We start from the raw sequence: 21,086 nt of genomic DNA, 5'->3' as shown, positions 1-21,086 counted from the left end.
AGCAGTTTCAAAGTGTGCAGAGAAAATCATTATTTTAAGCAGCTTTTCTTCCTGTTCAAAGTAAGACCATTAATTCATGCCATAGAATCTCTAAATAAGATAAGAAAAGCAGTAGAAATTAGATTCCAAAAAGACATATGAAACTTTCGGAAAACACAAAATGTCTGAGATAGTCAGCTAAACAAGTAAGAGAATGATTAGTTTGGTTTCTTTTCCTCTTCTTTCACAGTAATATTTTGTATATTTCTCTGAGTTACTTAATGGTACAAGACATCAAAAGGTTTCACCTGGACACCTGTCTTCATATAGTAAATACAGCTGGAAAGGACTCTAGTGGTCTATCTGATCCACATGCTTTCCCAGGGATGCTGGGGGTTACTTTTTTACTATTCAATAAACTTGGACAGTCTCCTGCAGGGTTTCATGAAACTTGTCCTGATTATTTGTCCGCCATGTGAAAGCAGAACTCTTTTGCTGGAACTTCATGTACATAGCAACTGGGGAACAAATAATTTATTTCCTCTCTCTTGACTGCTTATATATTTGAACACTATGGTCATTGAATGTTCTTGCTCACCAGCTAATTCTCACAAGTTAATGAAAATAGTAGTGAGAACTAGACATTGCTTCTGAAATTAAAATCTACAGTAAGACCTTGTGGGTCTTCTCTGTTAATCTTTCAGCTTTTATTTATATTGCAGATATAGACTCTAAACCCTTTTTTTCTCCTCTTCCTTCAAATTAATTAAAATAATAGGAATTATAAAAATATGCTTTAAGTTTCTAAGAAGTCTTTTAAGAGAACTTAAAAAGGAACAGAAAAGGGAAAAATAAAAGTTAAAAATTACATCATTCTACTCTGTTCAAGACTGCTTTTATTAAAAAAATCTCTGTCATAAAAAAACCAAAATCTCATTCAGTAGATGGGGAAGAGTTAGGAATTAACTAGCTGTGATATGCAGGAAAGGGGAGAACGGATCACATGAAAAATAAATTCCTTTTATGATACATATTTTTGAGACATCAGACTTGATACTTAATCTCTGCAATATTGCCCAATCCAATCTACTGCAGTTGTTTTCCTTGGCTGTCCAGATAAATTTATTCAGCATCCGGGTTGAAACAATAGCAATTATTCTTTTTTAAGTATGTTTGTGAGTATTCGGATCCTGTGCTCTCATTTTTTATCTATAAATTGTTAGTCTGACTGCTTAAAGACTGTGAAATGTTTCTCTCCCTCATAAATGTCAATTTATCAAGAATTCTAGTTTTTCCTTTAATTGTGCTAATATCAGGTAGATATTTTTGTGTTGTCTAGATTTGCTTAAGGCAATGGCTTTACTGAAAGAACAAGAAAAAGTAATATATCCTGTGGGCTATGAAACAAATTTATTATCAAAAAAATCCAGGGTTTTTATCTTATTTTCACCTCTCCCAATGCTAAGCAGAAACTGATCAATTCCTGCAATGAAAACAGTAAGATACAGGGGATATTTATCATCATTTCCAACCCTGGACTTTATATCTCTCTTATTCTCAACATGTACAGAGATCTCGTAGGTTGCTTGTGTGTAAATTAGACAGAAAGAGAAAACCAGATGTGCAGATAGGCATATATGTAAATTGCTTTGTGCATATGTATATAGATTATGGTCAGATATTAATTATTTTGTAGAGAAAAACAAAATAAAAAATTGACTGTCCTTTCTTTGTAAGTGCCATTTACCTGATGGTAATACTGATATCTCTCAGCAATTTTTTAAATTTCTTTTTTAAAAGTAGATTAAATAGATTACTGCTATTAGTTATTAAGAAAGCTTTCTCAGTACCTACAGAGTGTTGCAGTACTCACCAATATTTTAGGTGATTCTGACTGCAGGTCAAGAAGGAAATAAGATCTTTTCAGTGAATTTTCTCATATAAAAGTTATTACTTCTTGAGTGAATACTGCAGGTTTAAAACTAAATCTTACTAGTTTAGCCTTATTATTTAGTCTCTTAAATGGTCAGTTTGTTGGATAAATGGACTTATGTTCTGTGGGTTAAATACAAAGCTAAACTGAGTCCTTCTGTTTGGTTCAGGAATTGCAGACAGTTTTTAACTTAGGAGCCAAATGAGTGAGTGAGCTGCAGTCTGCGAGTAGAGGGGGAATATAGCTGGCAGCAGTTAAAATGAATGTAACTGGCATTTGAAGGTAGAGTACTTTAGCTAAGAGAATGGAGAGGTATTGGTGGTGGACTTCAGAATAAGAGAGCATTAAGTTACAGACTTGTTTCTTACAGCCTTTGTTCACTGGGTTGTTTTGTTTTGTTTGTTCATTTGTTTTTTGTCCTGTATTTCTTGAAGCTATATTAAAGTGGCCACTGAATACTCACTGAACAGAAATGTATGTTCCAAAGTGTTGCCTTTTAAACATTTTCCCATATCACTGGGATTTTTCATGGTATACGAATTTGAAAAGTTAACCTATCTTCGGTGACTTGAATAACAGCAGGCCACTGTTCATGAACAGATCAGCTGAGGGATAGGTATTTGTAACAACATCTGTGACAGCTTTTGTTTCCTTTTATAGGTAATAGAGTTTGATGATGGATCTGGATCAGTTCTCAGAATACAACCACTGCGCACACCACGAGATGAAGCTATTTATGAGTGTGTGGCTTCCAACAGTGTTGGTGAAATAAGTGTGTCCACAAGACTCACTGTTTTACGTGGTAAGTTCTTTCTAAACATAACTAATTTACTTCATAGCACTCGAAGTACTACACTGTTGTAAAATAGAGGATTCTCTCTGGCAAAATTAAATACAGTTCTTTACAAAAGGACCTTACTATCGTCCTGATGCTCTTCATTATAAACTTCTTTACGTAATACTTGGCTATTACATTTGTGACTTTTGACCATAAAATTGTAATGTGAGTATGTGGGGTATGACAGATCAGAGTAAAGAAAAGAAGTAAGAAATAAGTGAAACAGTAGTGCCACACACAACAGGTTATTGTATCAATTACTACTCAAGACAACCACTTTATGAATGCATTTGTTCACATTTTAGTGCTGCCCTGAGTAGCTTAGCTTTGTCCAATCAGCATTTACACAGAAATTTGTTCAATTAACAGTGGTTTTGAAAAGTTGCGTGAATGGTTTTTAGATGAGGTTAAGCTGCTGCAAAATTTCCCCCACAAGATAAAAAAGGTGAAGGCTTCTTCCACATCAAATATATGTCACCTGAGCAGTATTACTTCAATAAGAAGTTTTTGAAAACAGTAAAGGAAAAATTCATTTTTTCTACTTGTTCAGGGGTGAGGATATTAATGTACTGCCAAGTCTACTGTCTAGATAATACTCAGGGGAGAAAATACTAGTAGTCAAATGACCTGAACATTTTATTTTGTCACCTGTAAGTGAATAGACACTGGATTTGGAGACACTTCATGAAATATCACACTCTTCAGTTTGCAGGGCTGGTTTTATGACTGGAGATTACTGTCTTGTACTTTGATATTACATGGCATTACAAGGCTAGCAGAATTACTAGGTGCCTGTTTATAGGAACGGAAGATGATTAAACAGCTTTACAGAATTTAGAGGAAAATTTGCGGAATGTGTAATTGCAATATGTTTTTTTCTTAGTCCTCTATCCCAAGCAATATAGGCTGACAAGAAGGTTTCTTTTCTCCTGTTACTCCCTGAAGTTGGATTTTTACTAGAAAAAAAAATTCTATAATTTTATTAGCTATTTTAATCATTACAGACAGTCCTGACATTAACATTGGAGACAACTAGTAACACTGTGTGCATATATATCAGATAATAACTCTAAGGACATACATATTTTTTTCTTAGAGGAAGTGTGATGTAAGGAAACCTTTTCAATATTTAAAGTTCTTATCTCTAATGCCATGATTGTTCCTTGTATTATCTTTTAAAAATTCTTCCCAGTCTAGCCAATGGAAATGGGAATATTGATTGATGTTTTAACAGCACCATGGACCTGTTCTTAACTCCTAAGATAAGGTTTTCCCTTTATTAACTGATAGGAGCACTTTTCATGTACAGCTTCCACATTGTTGAACATAAGATGACATTTTTATATTCCATTAAAAGTTTTGCAAATTAAAGGGAGATGGGGAAGAGGAGCAGGGAAAAGTAAAAAAATTGTGTGGAAACTCAGGTGGAAACTATTCTTTGTCTTCATAGTTTCTTGAAATGTATTTACAAGACTACTGGTCAAGAAATGTGCATGCATGTGTTCTGAAAGAGAGTGCTCTAAACTGCAGTTCTCATTTTGGGTTTTGTAGAGAAGTAACAACTCTCGTATCTCTCTACCAAGAACCACAGCAGTTGAAAAAGGCAGAGGGGGTCTCTGCACGTCAAAACTGACAGACTGTACCATGTGGTCTGTTTCTTTGCTAGTCCCATTGATTATTTAATCAATTTCTTTTAAGGCATATGTAGCTTTGCTGCCTATCTTTTGCTCTATAGTAAGAGCAGTAATAGTGGCTCAGTGCCTACTTCAGACAACACTAGTATTGCATTCTATTTTAAAAGTAATACATAATGATATGCATATGCAAATGACTAATGAAGAAGACATGATTGGTTATGAAGTTAAAATTGAAATAAATTTCATTTTTAATTAATTTTTTTTAATTAAAACCAATGAAATGTAAAGATTGAGCATTGTATCCAACCATAATACATATGGCTTTTGCAACTGCTAAAATATATTTGCCCCAGGAGTAGATTTATGGATTTAATATGAAACTGGGAATGTACGAGAACTCATGAACATACTGTGACTGTGGATTTAGATAAAGGGGTAATGTCAGAGAAAGCAAGGAGCCTGCAGAGAAACAGGGCATTATAAGGAAGTTTTGGTGGGGTTAAAATTTCGAATTGCTAAAAATACAGTAGTTTGCTGTATTACTTCCCAAGACACGGCATAATTCATTGCTAAGGGCATTAGCCTGGAAGATAATTCTATTATTGCAAAGCCTCTACTTTGCAAACTTACACAAATCTTCACGTTGTACAGTCTGCAGCAGTAGCATTGTGGGAAAACACTCCATTGATGGTAAAGAGTGCCTCTGTGCCCCACATAGCTGCTGTAGGAATAAATACGTTACAGATGTGAACAGGAATTAACTAGATTTAATGAAATACAAAACAAAGTAGAGTGAGTCGGATCTGTGTTTGCTTATGCTTTATTCATCCCTGTGGTATATATGTGACTTTGGATTGCAGAAGATGCCTATATAACTTTCATATGTTCTTCTAATTGTTCTGCAATGGTTCTATCACAGACTCAGCTTTGCATTTGTGCCTCTTGCAAATGTTACCCAGAGGAGGAAGTCAGAGTTTACTCACAATTCAACCCACAAGTATTGCAACCCTGATATGGAATATCAGTGAAATCAGGGTAATTCCAGGAGCCAAAGTGTCTACCTGTATTCATTTTGTTTGACTGTTTGTTTCACAAATCCCACCTTAACTGCTACAAATCATTTCCGCAGCATGGAACAGCAACATTTTTGCTGATATGTCCATGCCTTTACTGCTAAATTTGTCAGTTTTTCTATCTGTGGCAGGGTAGAGTAACTGTAGTTCATGCATTACAGATACCACCGTGTTTTGTTAGGTTCCTATACTATGACCAATTCATAGTATTTGGGCCTCAAATAATTATGAATATAAATAAATTTTTAGCTTCTAGGTTTTAGAAGTTTACAGTGTGAGAAGGAAGAAGAGCAGAAAAGGCATCTACAGATGATAACATTTCAAGGCCTTACCAGAGACAAAATATTGGATCCTTTTTTCTGTTACTGGAGTAAATCAGGAAAAATTCCAGGCTAAACTTGCACTTGTTAGGCTGAATATTGTGAGAGTCTGGACCAAGAATGAATGTCTGAGATAATTGGAAACTGCTTTTTATTTTCTTCATATAAGGAAGTTGGCTGCTTTCCAGGACAGATTCACCCATATGAAAACGTTGAATTTGAAGGGAAACAAGGCTTGAAAAGAGAAGTCTGGAAGTTGCCTTTCAGACAAGAGGAGTCCATGCTATTTATTTTGGGGGTCTTTGTTTTGAAAGTTTGTGTTGAGAACCGTATGAATGGACCAATGCTTTGATTCTTTTATTTATCAGTGCTTAATACATGTGCCTTTCTGGCCAAGAATATCAGTGGTGTCCTGGGGGGCATTAGGAAGAGCCTAATGTCGAGGGAGGTGATCTCTACTCAGCCCTGGTGAGGCCACGTCCGGAGTGCTGTGTCCAGTTCTGGGCTTCTCAGCACAAGAGAGACATGGAGCTGCTGGAGCGAGTCCAACAAGATCTACGAAGATAAGGAGGGGACTGGAGCATCTCTTGTGTGAGGAAAGGCTTAGGGAAATTGTCATATTTTAGCCTGGAGAAGAGACGACTGAAAGGGAATCTTACCAATGTCTGTAAGTAATTGAAAGGAAAGTGCAAAGAAGGTGGACTAAGCTCTTCTCAGTGGTGCCAAGCAAGAGGACAAGAGGCAACAGGAAGGAAAACTGATGCACAGGAAGTTCCATCTGAATATGAGGAAGAACTGCTTTACTGTGCAGGTTAACTGTGCACTGCAACAGATTGCTCAGAGATGCTGTGGAGTCTCCCTCACTGGGGATACTCAAGAACTGTCTGGATGCAGTCCTGAGCATGGTGCTCTCAGCTGACCCTGCTTGAGCAGGGAGGTTGGACCAGATGATCCCACTGTGGTCCCTTTCAACCCTGCCTATTCCGTGATCCATGTATAAGCAATAAAAAGCAATAAAGTGTAGGACCTTCCTACATTCCACAGACATTAGAGATGAAATAGCTTCCCTTTTATTGTCCATTCATTTAATGTTAAAGCCACCTAAATCTGTTTTTAGGTCTTGCAAATGGTGGATATCAAACATTTTCCTTGGTTGTAGAACAAGGGTTATAGTGTCATATACAAGTCTATAAATTGTTCGGGAAGGGGGAAGTAAGTGCTTCCTTCTAGTAAAGAAATCAGCAACAATTCTATTCAGTTAATTTTTAGGAACCCCACTTCTCATTTTTAAAATGTTTTTTTATTGTTATTCCTTTATAAAGTTTTTTCGAGGCCATGAGGACATCAAGAAACCTTAGCTCCAGCTGCTACTAAGGTATATGATTGAAGCACAGAAGTGTGCAGGTTTTAAGTAAGGATGTGGAGCACAATACCTATGTATATTCTAATGTTGCTCCTGTTTGCTCTGTTTTTCTTGTTGTCTGGAAAGTAGAGAGACTACAACAGGGCATTTGTGCAGAAGGCAGTTTGTTTGTCTTGACCCACAATTTTCTCTTACTGTTGTTGATTACGTTGATACTCTGCTTTACAAAAATACTGACATACAGCATTGGTGTACCACAGGCAGTATGTAAGGCTGAAAGTAAAATAACTAGGCTAGTTTATTCCTTCTTATATTATTAAAAATTAATTGATTCAATATCAAACATTCACTGCTGCATAAAATGAAATTTTAAAAAAGGGAAATATTTACTGTACTGTGTTTCTCTGTCCATTTTTACATACAGATATTGAGGTAATTATGAGAGATTATTTTTATTAGACTCTCAGAAGTGCACAGCATTTCCACATTAAAACAAAAAACACCAAAACTAAACAAAACCAAACAAACAAACAAAAAAGACCCCAAAACTATTCCAAATCAGAGATAATAAATTCAAGGTATTGCAGTTTTTGTTTCTGCTGCTAGCAATAGATTCAGTGATGATAGAAGCTCATTTCTGTATTTTCACTGTACCTGGTAGTACTGAAATGAGAAGGAACTATTTTGAAGTATTCTGTCATCTGGGACAGCTACCTTAGAAGGCAAAGAAATTAGACAAATGGAGTGGCACAGCTGTAATATTGGAAAATGTGCAGTGAGATGTCAATCATTTCTAGACAAATGGGAGGAAAGACTGTACATATTCTGGGTATTAGCTGCACAGTAGGAGAAATTTGCCACATTCCAGCTGGAACTGTATAAACGATGTACAGCAGTGTTTATCTGAAACTGCTGTGTAGTCACAGTGATTAATGCCAGGTGGTTGCTAGCAGGACAGGCTTTTGAAGGTAGAATGAAGGGAAACAAGGAAACCAAGAAAATACCTGTGCATGAGCTTAATACACTGGAGAGACATTTATCTCAATCATACCTTCCATGATAAGACTTTTGAAGAACCAAAGGACTATCATTCCCCAAAACTTCCTGAACTTTCAGTGGTCATGCTATGCGTAGCACCTTGTGACCAGAACTAGCATGTTCATTACAGTCCTATTTTTATTAAGCCTCTTTTTGAAGAGGAACACTGTTGTTTTTGAGGAAATGCTACTTTACAGTTTATGCTGCAAAGCCTCTCCTGGGTAGCTATGCAGGGAGGATTAAGGAACGAAACTCAGCTGCTTGACAATCACACAATAGGATTTTGTGAAATAGTGAAACAAAAGGAGAGGTGGCCAATACAACTTTAGCTTAAAAAACCCCTTACAGATAGTTACAGAATGGCATGCAGATTTCTTGGAATGGCTTATGAAATAGTACAGAATTAGAAACATTTATCTGTAATGTTATAAACAATTTGGAAATATTTTCTTTGGGTATGCAGATATTATTTTTGGCAAATAAATATCAGCCTTCCAAGTAGTACAGTTTTATATGCATAACAACTTATTGATCTTTATAAGGATGAGGTGATGACATTTAACTAGTCGCCAGAAAAGGATGCAAAAGAATAATGAAATACATGTCTCATTCCATAGCTGACTTCAAAGGTACTGTGTGTTTAATTTCTGTGAAGTGCAAGCATGTACATGGTAGTGGTTTAGAAAGTACTGCACCTTGTAAATTTTGTAACAATGAGTAAACATTCAAGCGTCTATTACTGTAAATACATGGTGCAGGGTATTGAGTTCAGCTTTTGTATCAGTTCAGCTTTTTGTAGGGTGTATGCACTTGAGCGTGCTGATTTAACAGGTATCTATTGTTGACTTCTGTGCGGTTCTTCTATTTTATTGTAATAATTTAATATATATGAAAATTATTGAATAACTGCTATAAGTATTGTAAGCAGTTTTTCACCTAGTGGTTTTTATGGTTAATACTTTTTTTTTAGTATTTCCATTCAGGTTCCTGTATGCAAAGTTTATCAAATACATTTTTTTCAATCAGGGAATATTTTGGTTCCTTTTTTTCCTTAGTTTGAATTTTACAAATCTTCCCTTCTCTTGCACACCATTATGTTATAAATAGCCTACTACAGTCATGAATTTAAAGCTATACATTAGAAAGCTTCTTGCAAAAATTAGAGATGTCGCTTTAGAAAATCAGTGAAACAGCAGTCCCAGATTTCTTGATTATCATTGTAAGTTCCTGTAGTCAAAACTTCCAGAGATTAGTTACTTTGGAAAATCAAGAGTAGGCTGCTCAACTTAGAAGATCTTTAAAGATGTCTTAAGAAGACATCCACAGATACCAGATTTTTTTGAGAAATCTGTCCTAACTTTTTCCCTAGAGTTTTTTACTGGTGAAATTTAATTCAGCTCTTTGTCATCCTACATATTCTTTTAAGATCATTGATTGTTCATTGGTATTTGCTAGATCAACATACATGGAAAAAGTTTTCCTGCTGCCAGCTTGCAATACCATCTATCATGTCTTTGCAAAGGCTTATTTTACTTTCTTCTAGTTCTCAATGAATTTCACGTGAATTTCATCCAGCCAAAATTCTGTTTTACATAAAATGCCTTAAAGTTACCCAGTTCACTTTCACATACTTGTGTATAGGATTAATTTTATGAAATTTTGGCAGTAGTAGAAAATTACTTATGCCGTACCTTTTTGCAGCAGTATGATGTTCCTAAGAGAGAAACATCGGCTTCAAATCAGTAATATGGCTAGACTATATCATATTTGTACTTTTTATGTATATCCATGAAAGAAAATAAACTTATGGATGGATAGATAGATAGATAGATAGATGTCTCACAGTTGTGATCTAAGAAGAGAAACTGAAATAACGCTGGACAAAAGCAGAACAGCTCTGTTTAGCTTGAAAGAATTCTTCATTGACAGTTTTGGCTAAGAATGTACACCTGTTAAATACTTTCAGACAACAGCTAAGTGACTAATTTTAGCCGGACCCCCATTTGGGTATTCCCATTCTGCTATCTAATGGCTACATATAGAGTTATAAGCATTTTTCATATCCAGAGTGAGTATATGCTGGCTGCTTGGAGAACACAAGAAACTACGCCATGCTGAGCATAAAAATTTTAAAACACATCTGTTTTATACTCTTTTTTTCCCACTCATTGATAACCTGTGATGATTCAATCCTTTTTCCCACACAGTCATCCTGACATCATCAGAAATCTGTCAGAAACAAATGATAGTAAGAACGGAAAAGGAAGTAGTAGGGGGAGGAGTAATATGTCTCCTACCAGTCTGTCCTTGCAGAATCAGTATTAGGTGATGTAAGCTCAGAACTAAAACATGAAATACCCTAACTCTGAAGAGCCATGACCTGCTATATCCAATAAGGAGCCATTGTGATCTGGTTCTTTAAAGACCCAGATAGAAGCAGCATACTGATGTGATGTTAAAAATTATCTTTACAAGAAATGGTGGATCATTACTATGTATTAAACTGTTAGCTGTTCTGAACGTGGAAAGCAAGGGCGGGGGGAAGGAGGTGTGTGTGTGTTATACTTCTGTGCTATAATTTTGATATTTTGTAGTGTTATATGTCTGGTTTTATACATACAAAATTTATTTGCTTCTATTTTCTGCCTGGATGTAATATAGCTCAATTTAAATAAAACTGTCATTCAAATTTGCATTGTGGGTCTTTTTAGCTACTTATGAAATGGTGGGCCATTTGTCTTTTTTAATTAGTAAAAAGAAAAAGTGCAAAATATTTTTTCACTCACCAAGAATTCTTAGAATACAGTCACTTATCCTGGTCTTAGTCGTTATGCATGGATTTAAGGCCTTTGACCTTGTGTAGAGTGCTTTTGGCTCAGTACCAGATGTTAAGATTGTGCAGGTTTTCATTGCTCAGTGGCCTATACACACTATCTCAAGTGAAGCCAACGAAATAATGAAATCTAATGCAGTTAATCAAATGTCGTGTTTCATGTTGTTTGTGTAACCTGTGGCCTCAATTTTGGACGCATTTTATGTATCTGTATGTCCTCTCACTTAACAACTCTTGTGATATGAATTAGCAGTGCAATTGTTAAAGTTGTACAACACTGAAGTAAGATTGATAGAAGAATTCTAGGGATTTTTTTTCATGTCATTATCTCATATTGATTTTAAAAAGTAGTGTAATTCTAGGGATTTTCTGTTTAAGGAGAGGATATGCTGATTAGTTGCTCAACCCCTGACAATGTCATCATATCTGTAAGGAACCCAGTGGTATTAGCCGCTTGATAGTTTCAATTTAATTGTTATCACAGCAAATCATCATATGTGATGTCTAATATAGCATAATAAAACCAAGGCAATTACTAGAAAAAGGCATTTATTCATATAGTAGGCTTTTCTTCATTCTTCCAGGCTAGCCATTTCTGTGAACACTTGTGTCTTATCAAGTGTACCATTAGGGTGACAGAAACGTTTGATAAAATGTAGGATGTGTTTGACACTAGTGTACTGAAGTGATAGTAAGATTAAATACATTTTAATGTAATGAGTGCTAATCTTCAAAGACAGAAAAAGCCTAGTAAGAATGCTTTTTCCCATATATCTGAAAAAGTAATTTAGAAATTAGAGAAAGCTTATGTAATACTTCAGCTTGTGTAGCCTGGCACTAGGTCATAAAATAGTATTTATTACTGTAATTCTTAAGTTTTCAAGGATTTGACATAGGAAGCAAAAACTAAAATGAAGAACACATATGAATGTATTCAAAATATTTACAACAAACATACAAATATTAAAAGGAAGATGAAATTCAATAGACCTTGTCAAAACAAAAATATTTTGTTTATTAGAACTAGTAATGAAACAATTCTGAAGCAGTGACTTTAAGTTGATGCCACAAAGGAGAGGAGGTTTTGTTGCATTAGTATGGTAGGAGATTGAAAGAACTGTGATTTAAGTGGCTCTATGGAGGGAGGGAGAAACTTATGAATACTCTAAGGCTTAGACAGGATATAAAATCCTGTAATAATATATGTAACTTCCAGTATTTTCAGTGCTTGCTTTAAACTGATGTAAAGTTCTGCACCTGGTTTACGACTGTTCTATTTATCTTCATAGCAAGATGCAGCAAGTACCGTCTTGCTACTAGTTCAGTAGCAAAGGAAATTTCTTTGTCTTCACTTAAAAATGAATAAAACATGCAAAATTGTGTCTTGTGTTCACAGTGATTTAAATTATTCTATTAAAATGATTTACTGTTACAAAGAATCTACCGTGAGGTAAGATGTTAGATAGTAATACTAGCATTTTAGCACTTTTGTGTAGATTGAATGCATCTGGTGACCTACAGTGCCAGTGCATGCTTAATATGACAACAGCAAAACAAAATAATGAGGTAATTCTTCAAGTGGAAACACTTCAGTAAGCTTTTCAGTCAAATACGGTCAAAAAGCACTGATTAGAGCCAGGTGTTTCATTATGACATTAAGTGCACCTGAATCTTGGCTTATGACACTGTGGTCTTTCATAAAACTGATGTATTTCAGGGTAATTTAACAATGCATATGTGAATTGTTTTTATTATCTGAATTATTTTTATTATCATTACTGCATGACCCCTTTCCATCTTGGGAGTCTGGGAAGGTCCCTGCTGACTGGAAACTAGCCAATATTATTGAATTTACATGAAGGGTGTGCAGGAGGACCCAGGAAACTACAAATTTGATAGTTCTAGCCTCAGCTCCTGGAGAGGATTGTATTGGGTACTTCTGAAAGGCATTTAAAGAACAATGCAGTCAACATTGGTTCACAAAGGTGATTCACAAAGACCATGTTTAACTAATTCTGTATCCATCTGTGATATCCTCCTAGTGGATAAAGGGAAGGCAGTGGATGGGTCTTTTTTGGATTTTAGTGAGGCTCTGCCTCACAGCATCCTTCTGGAAAATGTTGTCCAGTTGTGGGATGAGAGTTTCACAATGCACTGAGTGAAGAACTGGGTGAATGGCAGATCTGAAAGGGTTGTGGTAAGTGGGGCTGTATCTGGCTCGCAGCCACTTACCATTGGTGCTCCTCATGGATCAGTTTTAGGGTCAGTCCTGCTCAAAATACATATCCATTATCTGCCTATGGGAGAATGCACCTTTTTGTATCAGCAAGCTTGCTGATGATACAAAACTGGGAGGTGCTGTTGACTCTTGCAGGGTGACCTTGCAGACTGTTCCAGGTGGACTAAAACATTGGGCAAAGATTAATGACATGAAATTTAAGTTCAAATGCCAAATTCTGCACAAGATCAAGCTGGGGGAGGAGTGACTGAATAGCAGCTTTTCAGAAAGGGATCTGAGGGTGTTGGTTGACATTAAAGTCAACGTTGAGTCAGCTCTGCCAGCCAGGAGGGCAGACTGCATCCTGGGGTACATCAGACACAGCATCGCCAGCCAGTCCAAAGAGGTGATTGTCCCACTTTATTCAGCATTAGTGTGGCCTCACCTTGAGTGCTGGGTGCACTGCTGGGCTCCACAATTCATAAAAGATGTGAAGGTCCTTGAATGCATCCAAAGCAGGGCAGCAAACCTGGGGAAAGGACTTGAAGCCACGTCCTCTGAGGAGCAGCTAAGGACTTTGGGCTGCTGTAGTTTAAAGTAAAGGAGGCTAAGACCTTACTGCTCTCTGCAGCTTCCCAAGGTGAGGAAGCAAGAGGAAGATGCTGATGCATATCTGATATCTAGTGACAAGATGCATGGGAATGGTTCTAAGTGGCATCAAGGGAGATTCAGGCTGAAGCTGAACCTCAGAAAGTATTTCTGTAGCAAGACAGAGGTCAATCCCTGGAACAGGCCTCCTGGAGAGACGATTGATGCCCAAAGCCTGTCAGTCAATGGATAATGCCATTAACACTTGCTTAGCTTTTGGTCAGCCCTGAAGTGGTTGGGCAGTTGAATCGTTGGAGATCACTTCCAAATGAAATATTCTATTCTTTTCTTAATTATAATATTTACATATTATGTATTATATAATGCTAAATTATAATAAATATTCTATACATTAATTAGAACAAAGATTATTTAAAGAAGAATGCTAAAAAATTTAGCTTCACAAATCCCTTGGTCTTCAATCAGTACAAGTTCTTCTTCTGAACATAAAAGCATCTTGTTCTTTCTGTGCTCATTCATATTCCCAGCCTTTCAAAAAAAAACTGTATTGGAGCATTACAGCCACATTTTTGCATCCTGTCTAACTTGACTAAGTACCGTTCTTCATTACAGTGAATATTCTTGTAAAGAAATACATTTTTTATGATCACTATTATGAACAGCAGTTAAAAAGTACATTTTTTTCAATAACTTGAAATTCAGTGTGCCTAGCTTAGTACCAAGCTGAAAAGCTCATCTTAGCTCCCATATACTCCATTGTTTCACCTGTTGCACTGCCATGTTTTCACTAGGCCTGTAATTTATTTTCATAAAATATATCATCTTGTCTTAAATGGCATTATCAGCCTAGCTGCTAAGATAAACAAATCTGTATAGACAACCTCTATCGTAATGTTCTCACAGAGATTTATTTGGGTTTTGGCTGTATAGATAAGGAAGTAGGCTATCTGGGAAACCCTCTTCATTATACCTGCAGCAAAATGACTTCGAAAGAAAGCAAATTGAGAGGATGAAAAGTTGCCAGGTTGTTTTTTTTTTTTTGCAAAAAGCTACTGTCACTTAGAACTTGATTTATGGCAAGAAGATGAAGCCAAGTGCGGAAAAGCCATTAGTAAGCCCAAAAGCAATTATTTTTTGTTGTTCTGTGTTACATATAGTAGATAGAGGTTTGAATTTAGAATATGTTGAAGTCAGTGAGAAAAAGGTCTTCTTTGCTGGACTTCAGTTGAGTCAAATCTTGGGTTTGGTCATTAGTTACAAAATGTCAAAACCACAAAATGCAAGTTGAAAAACTTCTAATTTCATTAACATTTTTCAAACCTGGAAACCTAAATTTAATCTTACTTGTAGTTCCTGTGATGGTACTGAGCACTTCTTGTTTCTAAGGATACTTACATACCTCAAAAAATCTGTTTGTTTGTTGGGGTGTTTTTTGCTTAAGTTCTGAAACAGAAGGGTGAAGGGAGAGTGATGTTTGTTGTTTAATGAGTGGTCTATCCTTAAATGACTGTGTAAGTAGACATTCTTAAATGTGGCCTCATTTTCACATGAATGTCCCATTCTGAATGTACCATTTGGTTCCAGCAAGATCCTCCAGGATCTTTGGGGTTCAGGAATCTACGTGGTTTTGGCACTAACGCTGCCTGATAACCCATGAGAGACAATTTTAAAAAATAGATTAATTTTTCAAATAAATGTTATGTACATTTGAAACTGCTCCCCTTGTGAAAATGTAGGAAGCTATGCCTGTGGTATCTATTGCAGTTTCTTTCTAATGAGTGAGTCAAATAAACCAGGTGATGTTTCAAATATTTTATCATGAGTGTCCTTTATTCATAGAACAGAGAATATGCTGAGTAGAAAAGGACCCCTCAGGATCATCTAGTCCAACTTCTGGCACTGCACAGGACAGCCCCAAGAGTCACATCATGTGCCTTCTTGAACTCTGTCAGGCTTGGTGCTGTGACCGCTTCCATGGGGAGCCTGTTCCAATAACCAGCCACCCTCTGGGTGAATATTCCTGATAGCCAACCTAAACCTCCTCTGACACAGCTCCCGGCCATTCCCTCTGGTCCTGTTACTGTCACCACAGAAAAAAAATCAGTGCCTGCCCCTGCTCTTCCCTTCATGAGGAAGTTGCAGACTGCAGCGAGATCTCCCCTCAGTCTCTTCTTCTCTAGGCTTGAACAGACCAAGTGACCTCAGCCACTCCTTGTAAGGCTTCCTCTCCAGACCCTTCACCATCCTTGTGGTCCTCCTTTGGACACTCTGCAATAGCTTTAAAATTTTCTTATATTATGTTGCCTAAAACTGCCCCCAGCACTCAAGGTGAGGCTGCCCCAGAGCAGAGCAGAGCAGGACAATCCCCTCCCTTGCCTGGCTGGTGATGCTGTGCCTGATGCCCCCCAGGACATGGTTGGCCCTCCTGTTTATCAGGGCACTGCTGCTCTCCAGCCTCTTGTTCCCCAGTCTGTCCGTACACCCAGGGTTGTCCTGTCCCAGATGCAGAATCTTTTCCTTTTTGAACTTCAGGCCCCATAGATTTATAGGGATCCAGCTCGAGCAGCAGATCCCACATAATTTCAGGGCCAACTGGAATTTTATCATTCTTGGAATCATGGTCTTCCAGTTTAGGAGGTGTTAAAGGGGAAGGCAAAGAATGCATTAAACCTTGGACTTGTCCATGTCTGTGTTTGTGAGGTAACCATCCTCATCTTGTAATGGGCTAATGTTATTCCTACACTGCTTTTTGCCATTAACATGTTTGAAAAAAACCTCTTTTTATTGCTCCCACCATTCTGTCCAGTTTCAACTCCAGTTGAGCTTTGGTTGCAGAGTTTTTTCCCTTTTTTTTTTACATCTCTGTTTTCCTCCTGTGTCCCCATACCTTGCTTCTACTGGGCACACATCTTCCTTTTTCTCCTTATTTCCAGAAGATCCATGTTCAGTCAAGCTGGCCTTCTGCCTCACCTGCTTGGCTTCCAGCATTTGGGAATTGCCTGCTCCTGTGCCCTTAGAAGGTGATCTTTAAAAAATGACCAGCACTGATGGACCCCAACACCTGCAAAAAGATTTTTCCCAGGCGACTTTACTCACTCATTCCTGGGCACCTTGAAGTCTGCACTCCTTATTTCCAGAGTTGAGGTTTTGCTGGCACTTTTCCTTGTATAAAATAAAATTTTAAACTTGATCGCTCTGTGGTCACTGTGGCCAAGACGGCTGCCAGTCTCCACTTTGCTCACAAGATCCTCTCTGTTGACAAGCAGGAGATCATAGAGGGCATCTGAGTCAGCTCCCTTAGGACCTGCTCATAAAGTTGTCATCCAGGTTTCTGAGGAATCTTCTGGAAAGGGTTGTACCAGCTGTGTTATGCTCCCAGTTGATTTCTGGCAAGTTGAAGTCCCCCATAAGGACAAGGGCAGTTGGCTTGGAAGTATCCCTTAGGTCCTCCAACAGGTTATTCATTTGCATCATCGTCTTGGCTGGGAGGGCTATAGTATACTCCCTAGATGACTTCTGAATGAATTTTTTGCCCCTTGATTCATACCCAGAGGCTCTCAATTGTGCCATTGCTGACTGTGAACTCCATACATTCCCTTCTATGCCATACAGTGCCACTGCTCTGCCTCTTCTCCCTGCCCATCTGTCCTGAAGAGCCTGTAACCCATCCAACAGGGCGCTGTAGTCACAGGATGCATTCCCCTGGTTTTCACTTATGTCAATGATGTCAAATCTGTGGGTCTGGGTCAAGCTCATCTTGTTTGTTCCTCATGCTACGTGCATTAGTGTAGAAACATCTCAGGTGTGCTACACCTGTAGCCAGCACCTCCTGAAGCTGCTGGAAAGATCCCATTAGTGCTTGTTTCCTTAAGTTTTGTCACATCATCCCACTGTTCATCACTGGCAAGCCTGGGTTGGTCCCTTTCCAAGCTATCAAATCTCTATCAACAAGTCCTGCTAGCTCCTGTGCTAGAACCCTTTTTCCCCTCTGAGAAGGGTGCATCCCATCAGATGTAAGTAAACCAGGTGTTAAATAGATCACCTCATGGTGAAAAATCCCAATTTTTTTCCAATTACACAAGCCTCAGAGTCTCATATTGATGGATGTGCCTATTCCTATCAATATTATTCCTTGTTACCAGAAGGATCGAGGAAATCACTAGCTATGCTCCTGAACCTTCAACCAGTCATTCCAAGGCCCTAAGTCTCTTTTGTTTGCTCTCGGACTTCTCTTAGTTGTTTTTTCACTGCAGGCTTGAACACCCAGTAAAGGATAGGAATCAGAGGGCGTTACTAGACTGGAGAGTTTTCCAGTAATGTCCCTTACCTAAGCTCCTGGGAGACTTCCCTGTGAGTTGAGTCCTGTCTGCAGATTGGGCCCTCTGTTCCTCTGAAAAGGAGGACAACTACCCTCCTTCTCCTCTTAACAGAGGAGGTTGTGATGCAGCTTACAGATGGTGTTGCTTTAGAAGGGACCCCTATCACAGAAGAAGCTTTGCCCACCTCATCAGTTGTGTGACTTTCTACTTCCAGGGCCTCATACTTGTTGTAGAAGGTGCCAGTCCTACCTGCCGAATTTTCCCATCAAGAGGGAGCTTTCCGGAAGTGGTGGTGAATGGTGCTGCATCCAGTTGGTGTCTGGTCACTAGTGGTATCTCCCAGGGATCAGTGTTAGGCCTAGTCCTTCTTAATATCTTTGTTGGTGCCCTGAATGAGGGGATTGAATCTACCATTAGCACACTTGCAGATGTCACAAGGTTGGGTTGGAGTGTCAGTCTGGTGGACAGCAGGAAGGCCCTGCAGAGGGTCCTGGAATGGCTAGAGAGATGGGCAGAGACAATGGCAGGAGGTTCAACAAGACCAGGTGCGGAGTCCTACACTTTGGCCACAACAACCTCAGGCAGCACTACAGACTTGGGACAGAGTGACTGGAGAGCTGCCCTGACAGAAAAGGACCTGGGTGAAGAGGAGGCTCAGGGGTAACCTTATCACTCTCTACAACTCCCTGAAAGGAGGCTGTAGCCAGGTGAGGGTTGGCCTCTTCTCTGGGGCAATCAGCAATAGGACAAGAGGACACAGTCTTAAGCTGTGCCAGGGGAGGTTAAGGTTGGACATGGGAAATAAATTCTTCACAGAAAGGGTGATTAGATCTTGGAATGGGCTGCCCGGGGAAGTCACCATTCTTGGAGGAAGGAGTGGACGTGGCACTTGGTGCTGTGGTCTAGGTAACATGGTGATGTTCGGTCATTGGTTGGACTTGATCTCAGAGGTCTTTTCCAACCTAGTTGATTCTGTGATTCTGTACATGCAATGACCTTCTTCCAGCCTTCATTTTCAACACGACCTTAGCACTTCCCAAATTACCTTGTGGGGTTCTGAGTCCATCTTCTCCACTACATTAATTTACTGAAACTGATTTTATCATGTGAGAAGAGAAGGGTGAAATAGTACATCAGTTGGTAAAAGTTAATTTAAGGTTGGATTTTTAGGCTAGAAATACAAAGAAGATAGAGCAGGTAAACTCATGAACAGTTTATTGCAGATTTCATATTAGAGAGCAGAGCAGAAGTAAAGGTAGAGCCTGAACATAACTAAGAACAGGTTAGCTTTATCTTCAGCTACTAATATAGTCTGTCTTATACTCTGATATCTGAAACATATGTCTAATTCTACTTTGCGGATAAGTCATCATGATTGGTCTGTTTTTCTTTTAGGTGAACTGGAAAAAGGAAGAAGAGTTTAGCAAGAATCCACAAATAAATTGTTTTTATTGGCTCTAAAATCATTATATTTCATTTACTTCTGCTTGTAAGAGGGAAACACACATACAGTCTCAGTAGCATAGTTATTTCCAGGTGCTCAGAAAATGTAAACATATATATTTGAAATAATAAGTTTAAAAATAAATTGACTGTTTTAATAATTAAAATTAAGGATTTTGGAGGTTTGATTTTGTAGAACTTCTGTTTTCTGGTGTTCTTTTTTTCCTCTTCATTAATAAATATTTATATATTTCAAAGAAACAGTGGTCAAATATTAAATACTGATAGTAGACCCATAGCGAAGTGGAAGTGTTCATATTTTGAAATACTACCAGAACAGTACTTAAAAGAATCTAGGAGTGGATGTCAGTGAACAGAATTTAAGTTATTCGAAGTCCAAAATAGTATACAGAAAGTTCATTTCATCTTAAGAAAGTGTTGCTAGACAAATTATTTTTATTACTCAAGAAATAAACACAAAAGCTTCAAAATCACTTTCTCCAGGTAGAAAAAAAATGGAAGTTCCTACACATTAAATATAATAGCATTTCTAAGGCAAATGAGGATAGGGAACTCTAGGGAAAAATACCTAATTTATTTCTCTTTTTTAAAAATTTAATATGGTCAAGCTATGAGTGCAGGTGGGATGCCTGTTACTGTACTTCTTTATGCTCAGGTTTTGTACATGAATTGTTTTTGGCAAGGATGCGGCAGAGCCTTATCAACAGAACTAGATTTGAAACACAATAGACACCCAATACCATGATGTTTTTAAATGGGCAATTTCTGTATTTAAATTCTTCTGTTCCAGTAAAGGCCAATATGACGAGGGGTACTCAATGGCAGAACTTGTTAGTCTAGCTAGTCTTCCCCTTGTTAGGGAAAAAGTTTCAATTCTTCAACACATTGTTTTATAACAATAATGTAGGAATGGATAACAAACTTAAGTAAGTGCTTGAGCCTTGCTCTGGTTTTCCCATTTTTGCTGTTGATGGAATTGATTTGCCATAAATTTGCAGTAAATTGCCCACTCTTAGCATTACCTGCATTATAATGAATTTGTTAGGTGTGTGTTTTTTCCCCCTGATGTGGAAGCTAGATCTCTCTCAGTGCTTCTGTAGTTTTAGCATGTGTCAAATGATACAAGGTGGATGTCTAAAAAAGAGTTTTTAACTAGTAGAGAAAAAAGTTTCTGCTAAAGAAGTGTATCTTGGTTTAGAAATATGTCTTCTCCAGTTTAGTGTTCCCTCCAAACCATGTTCCTCTCAATCCCTCCTCCACTTCCCCCCTACATCAGGCTGTAGAGGACAGAAAAGGTGATGATCATGGGTTGAGATAAGACCAATTTACTGGAAACAGCAATGAAGTAAGACCACAGACAGTAAAAGCAACAGTATTAATAAAAAGTGTGTACAAGAGAGGCAAACTATTTGCATGCAAGTGCTCATTGTGCAGACCTTGTATTTACTCAACTGCTCACTTC

The 21,086-nt window shown here is 37.9% G+C and overlaps 1 protein-coding gene across 23 annotated transcripts in view; it reads left to right on the top strand.

The window, feature by feature from the left end:
• PTPRD (protein tyrosine phosphatase, receptor type D) overlaps window positions 1–21,086 on the top strand; it is a 1,188,396-nt gene that overhangs the window by 963,854 nt on the left and 203,456 nt on the right. For all 23 annotated transcript variants that reach the window (XM_017732862.1, XM_017732863.1, XM_017732840.1 and 20 more), the window contains one exon: window positions 2,573–2,714. In XM_017732862.1, the coding sequence (XP_017588351.1) occupies window positions 2,573–2,714 (142 nt within the window). The remainder of the gene's footprint in view (window positions 1–2,572; window positions 2,715–21,086) is intronic.

The sequence above is a fragment of the Corvus brachyrhynchos genome, unplaced genomic scaffold (assembly GCF_000691975.1).
Source record: "Corvus brachyrhynchos isolate BGI_N302 unplaced genomic scaffold, ASM69197v1 scaffold194, whole genome shotgun sequence".
Taxonomy (NCBI): Eukaryota; Metazoa; Chordata; class Aves; order Passeriformes; family Corvidae; genus Corvus; species Corvus brachyrhynchos.
The sequence above is the reverse complement of the archived record's forward strand: the minus strand, read 5'-3'. Positions and strand labels throughout refer to the sequence as shown.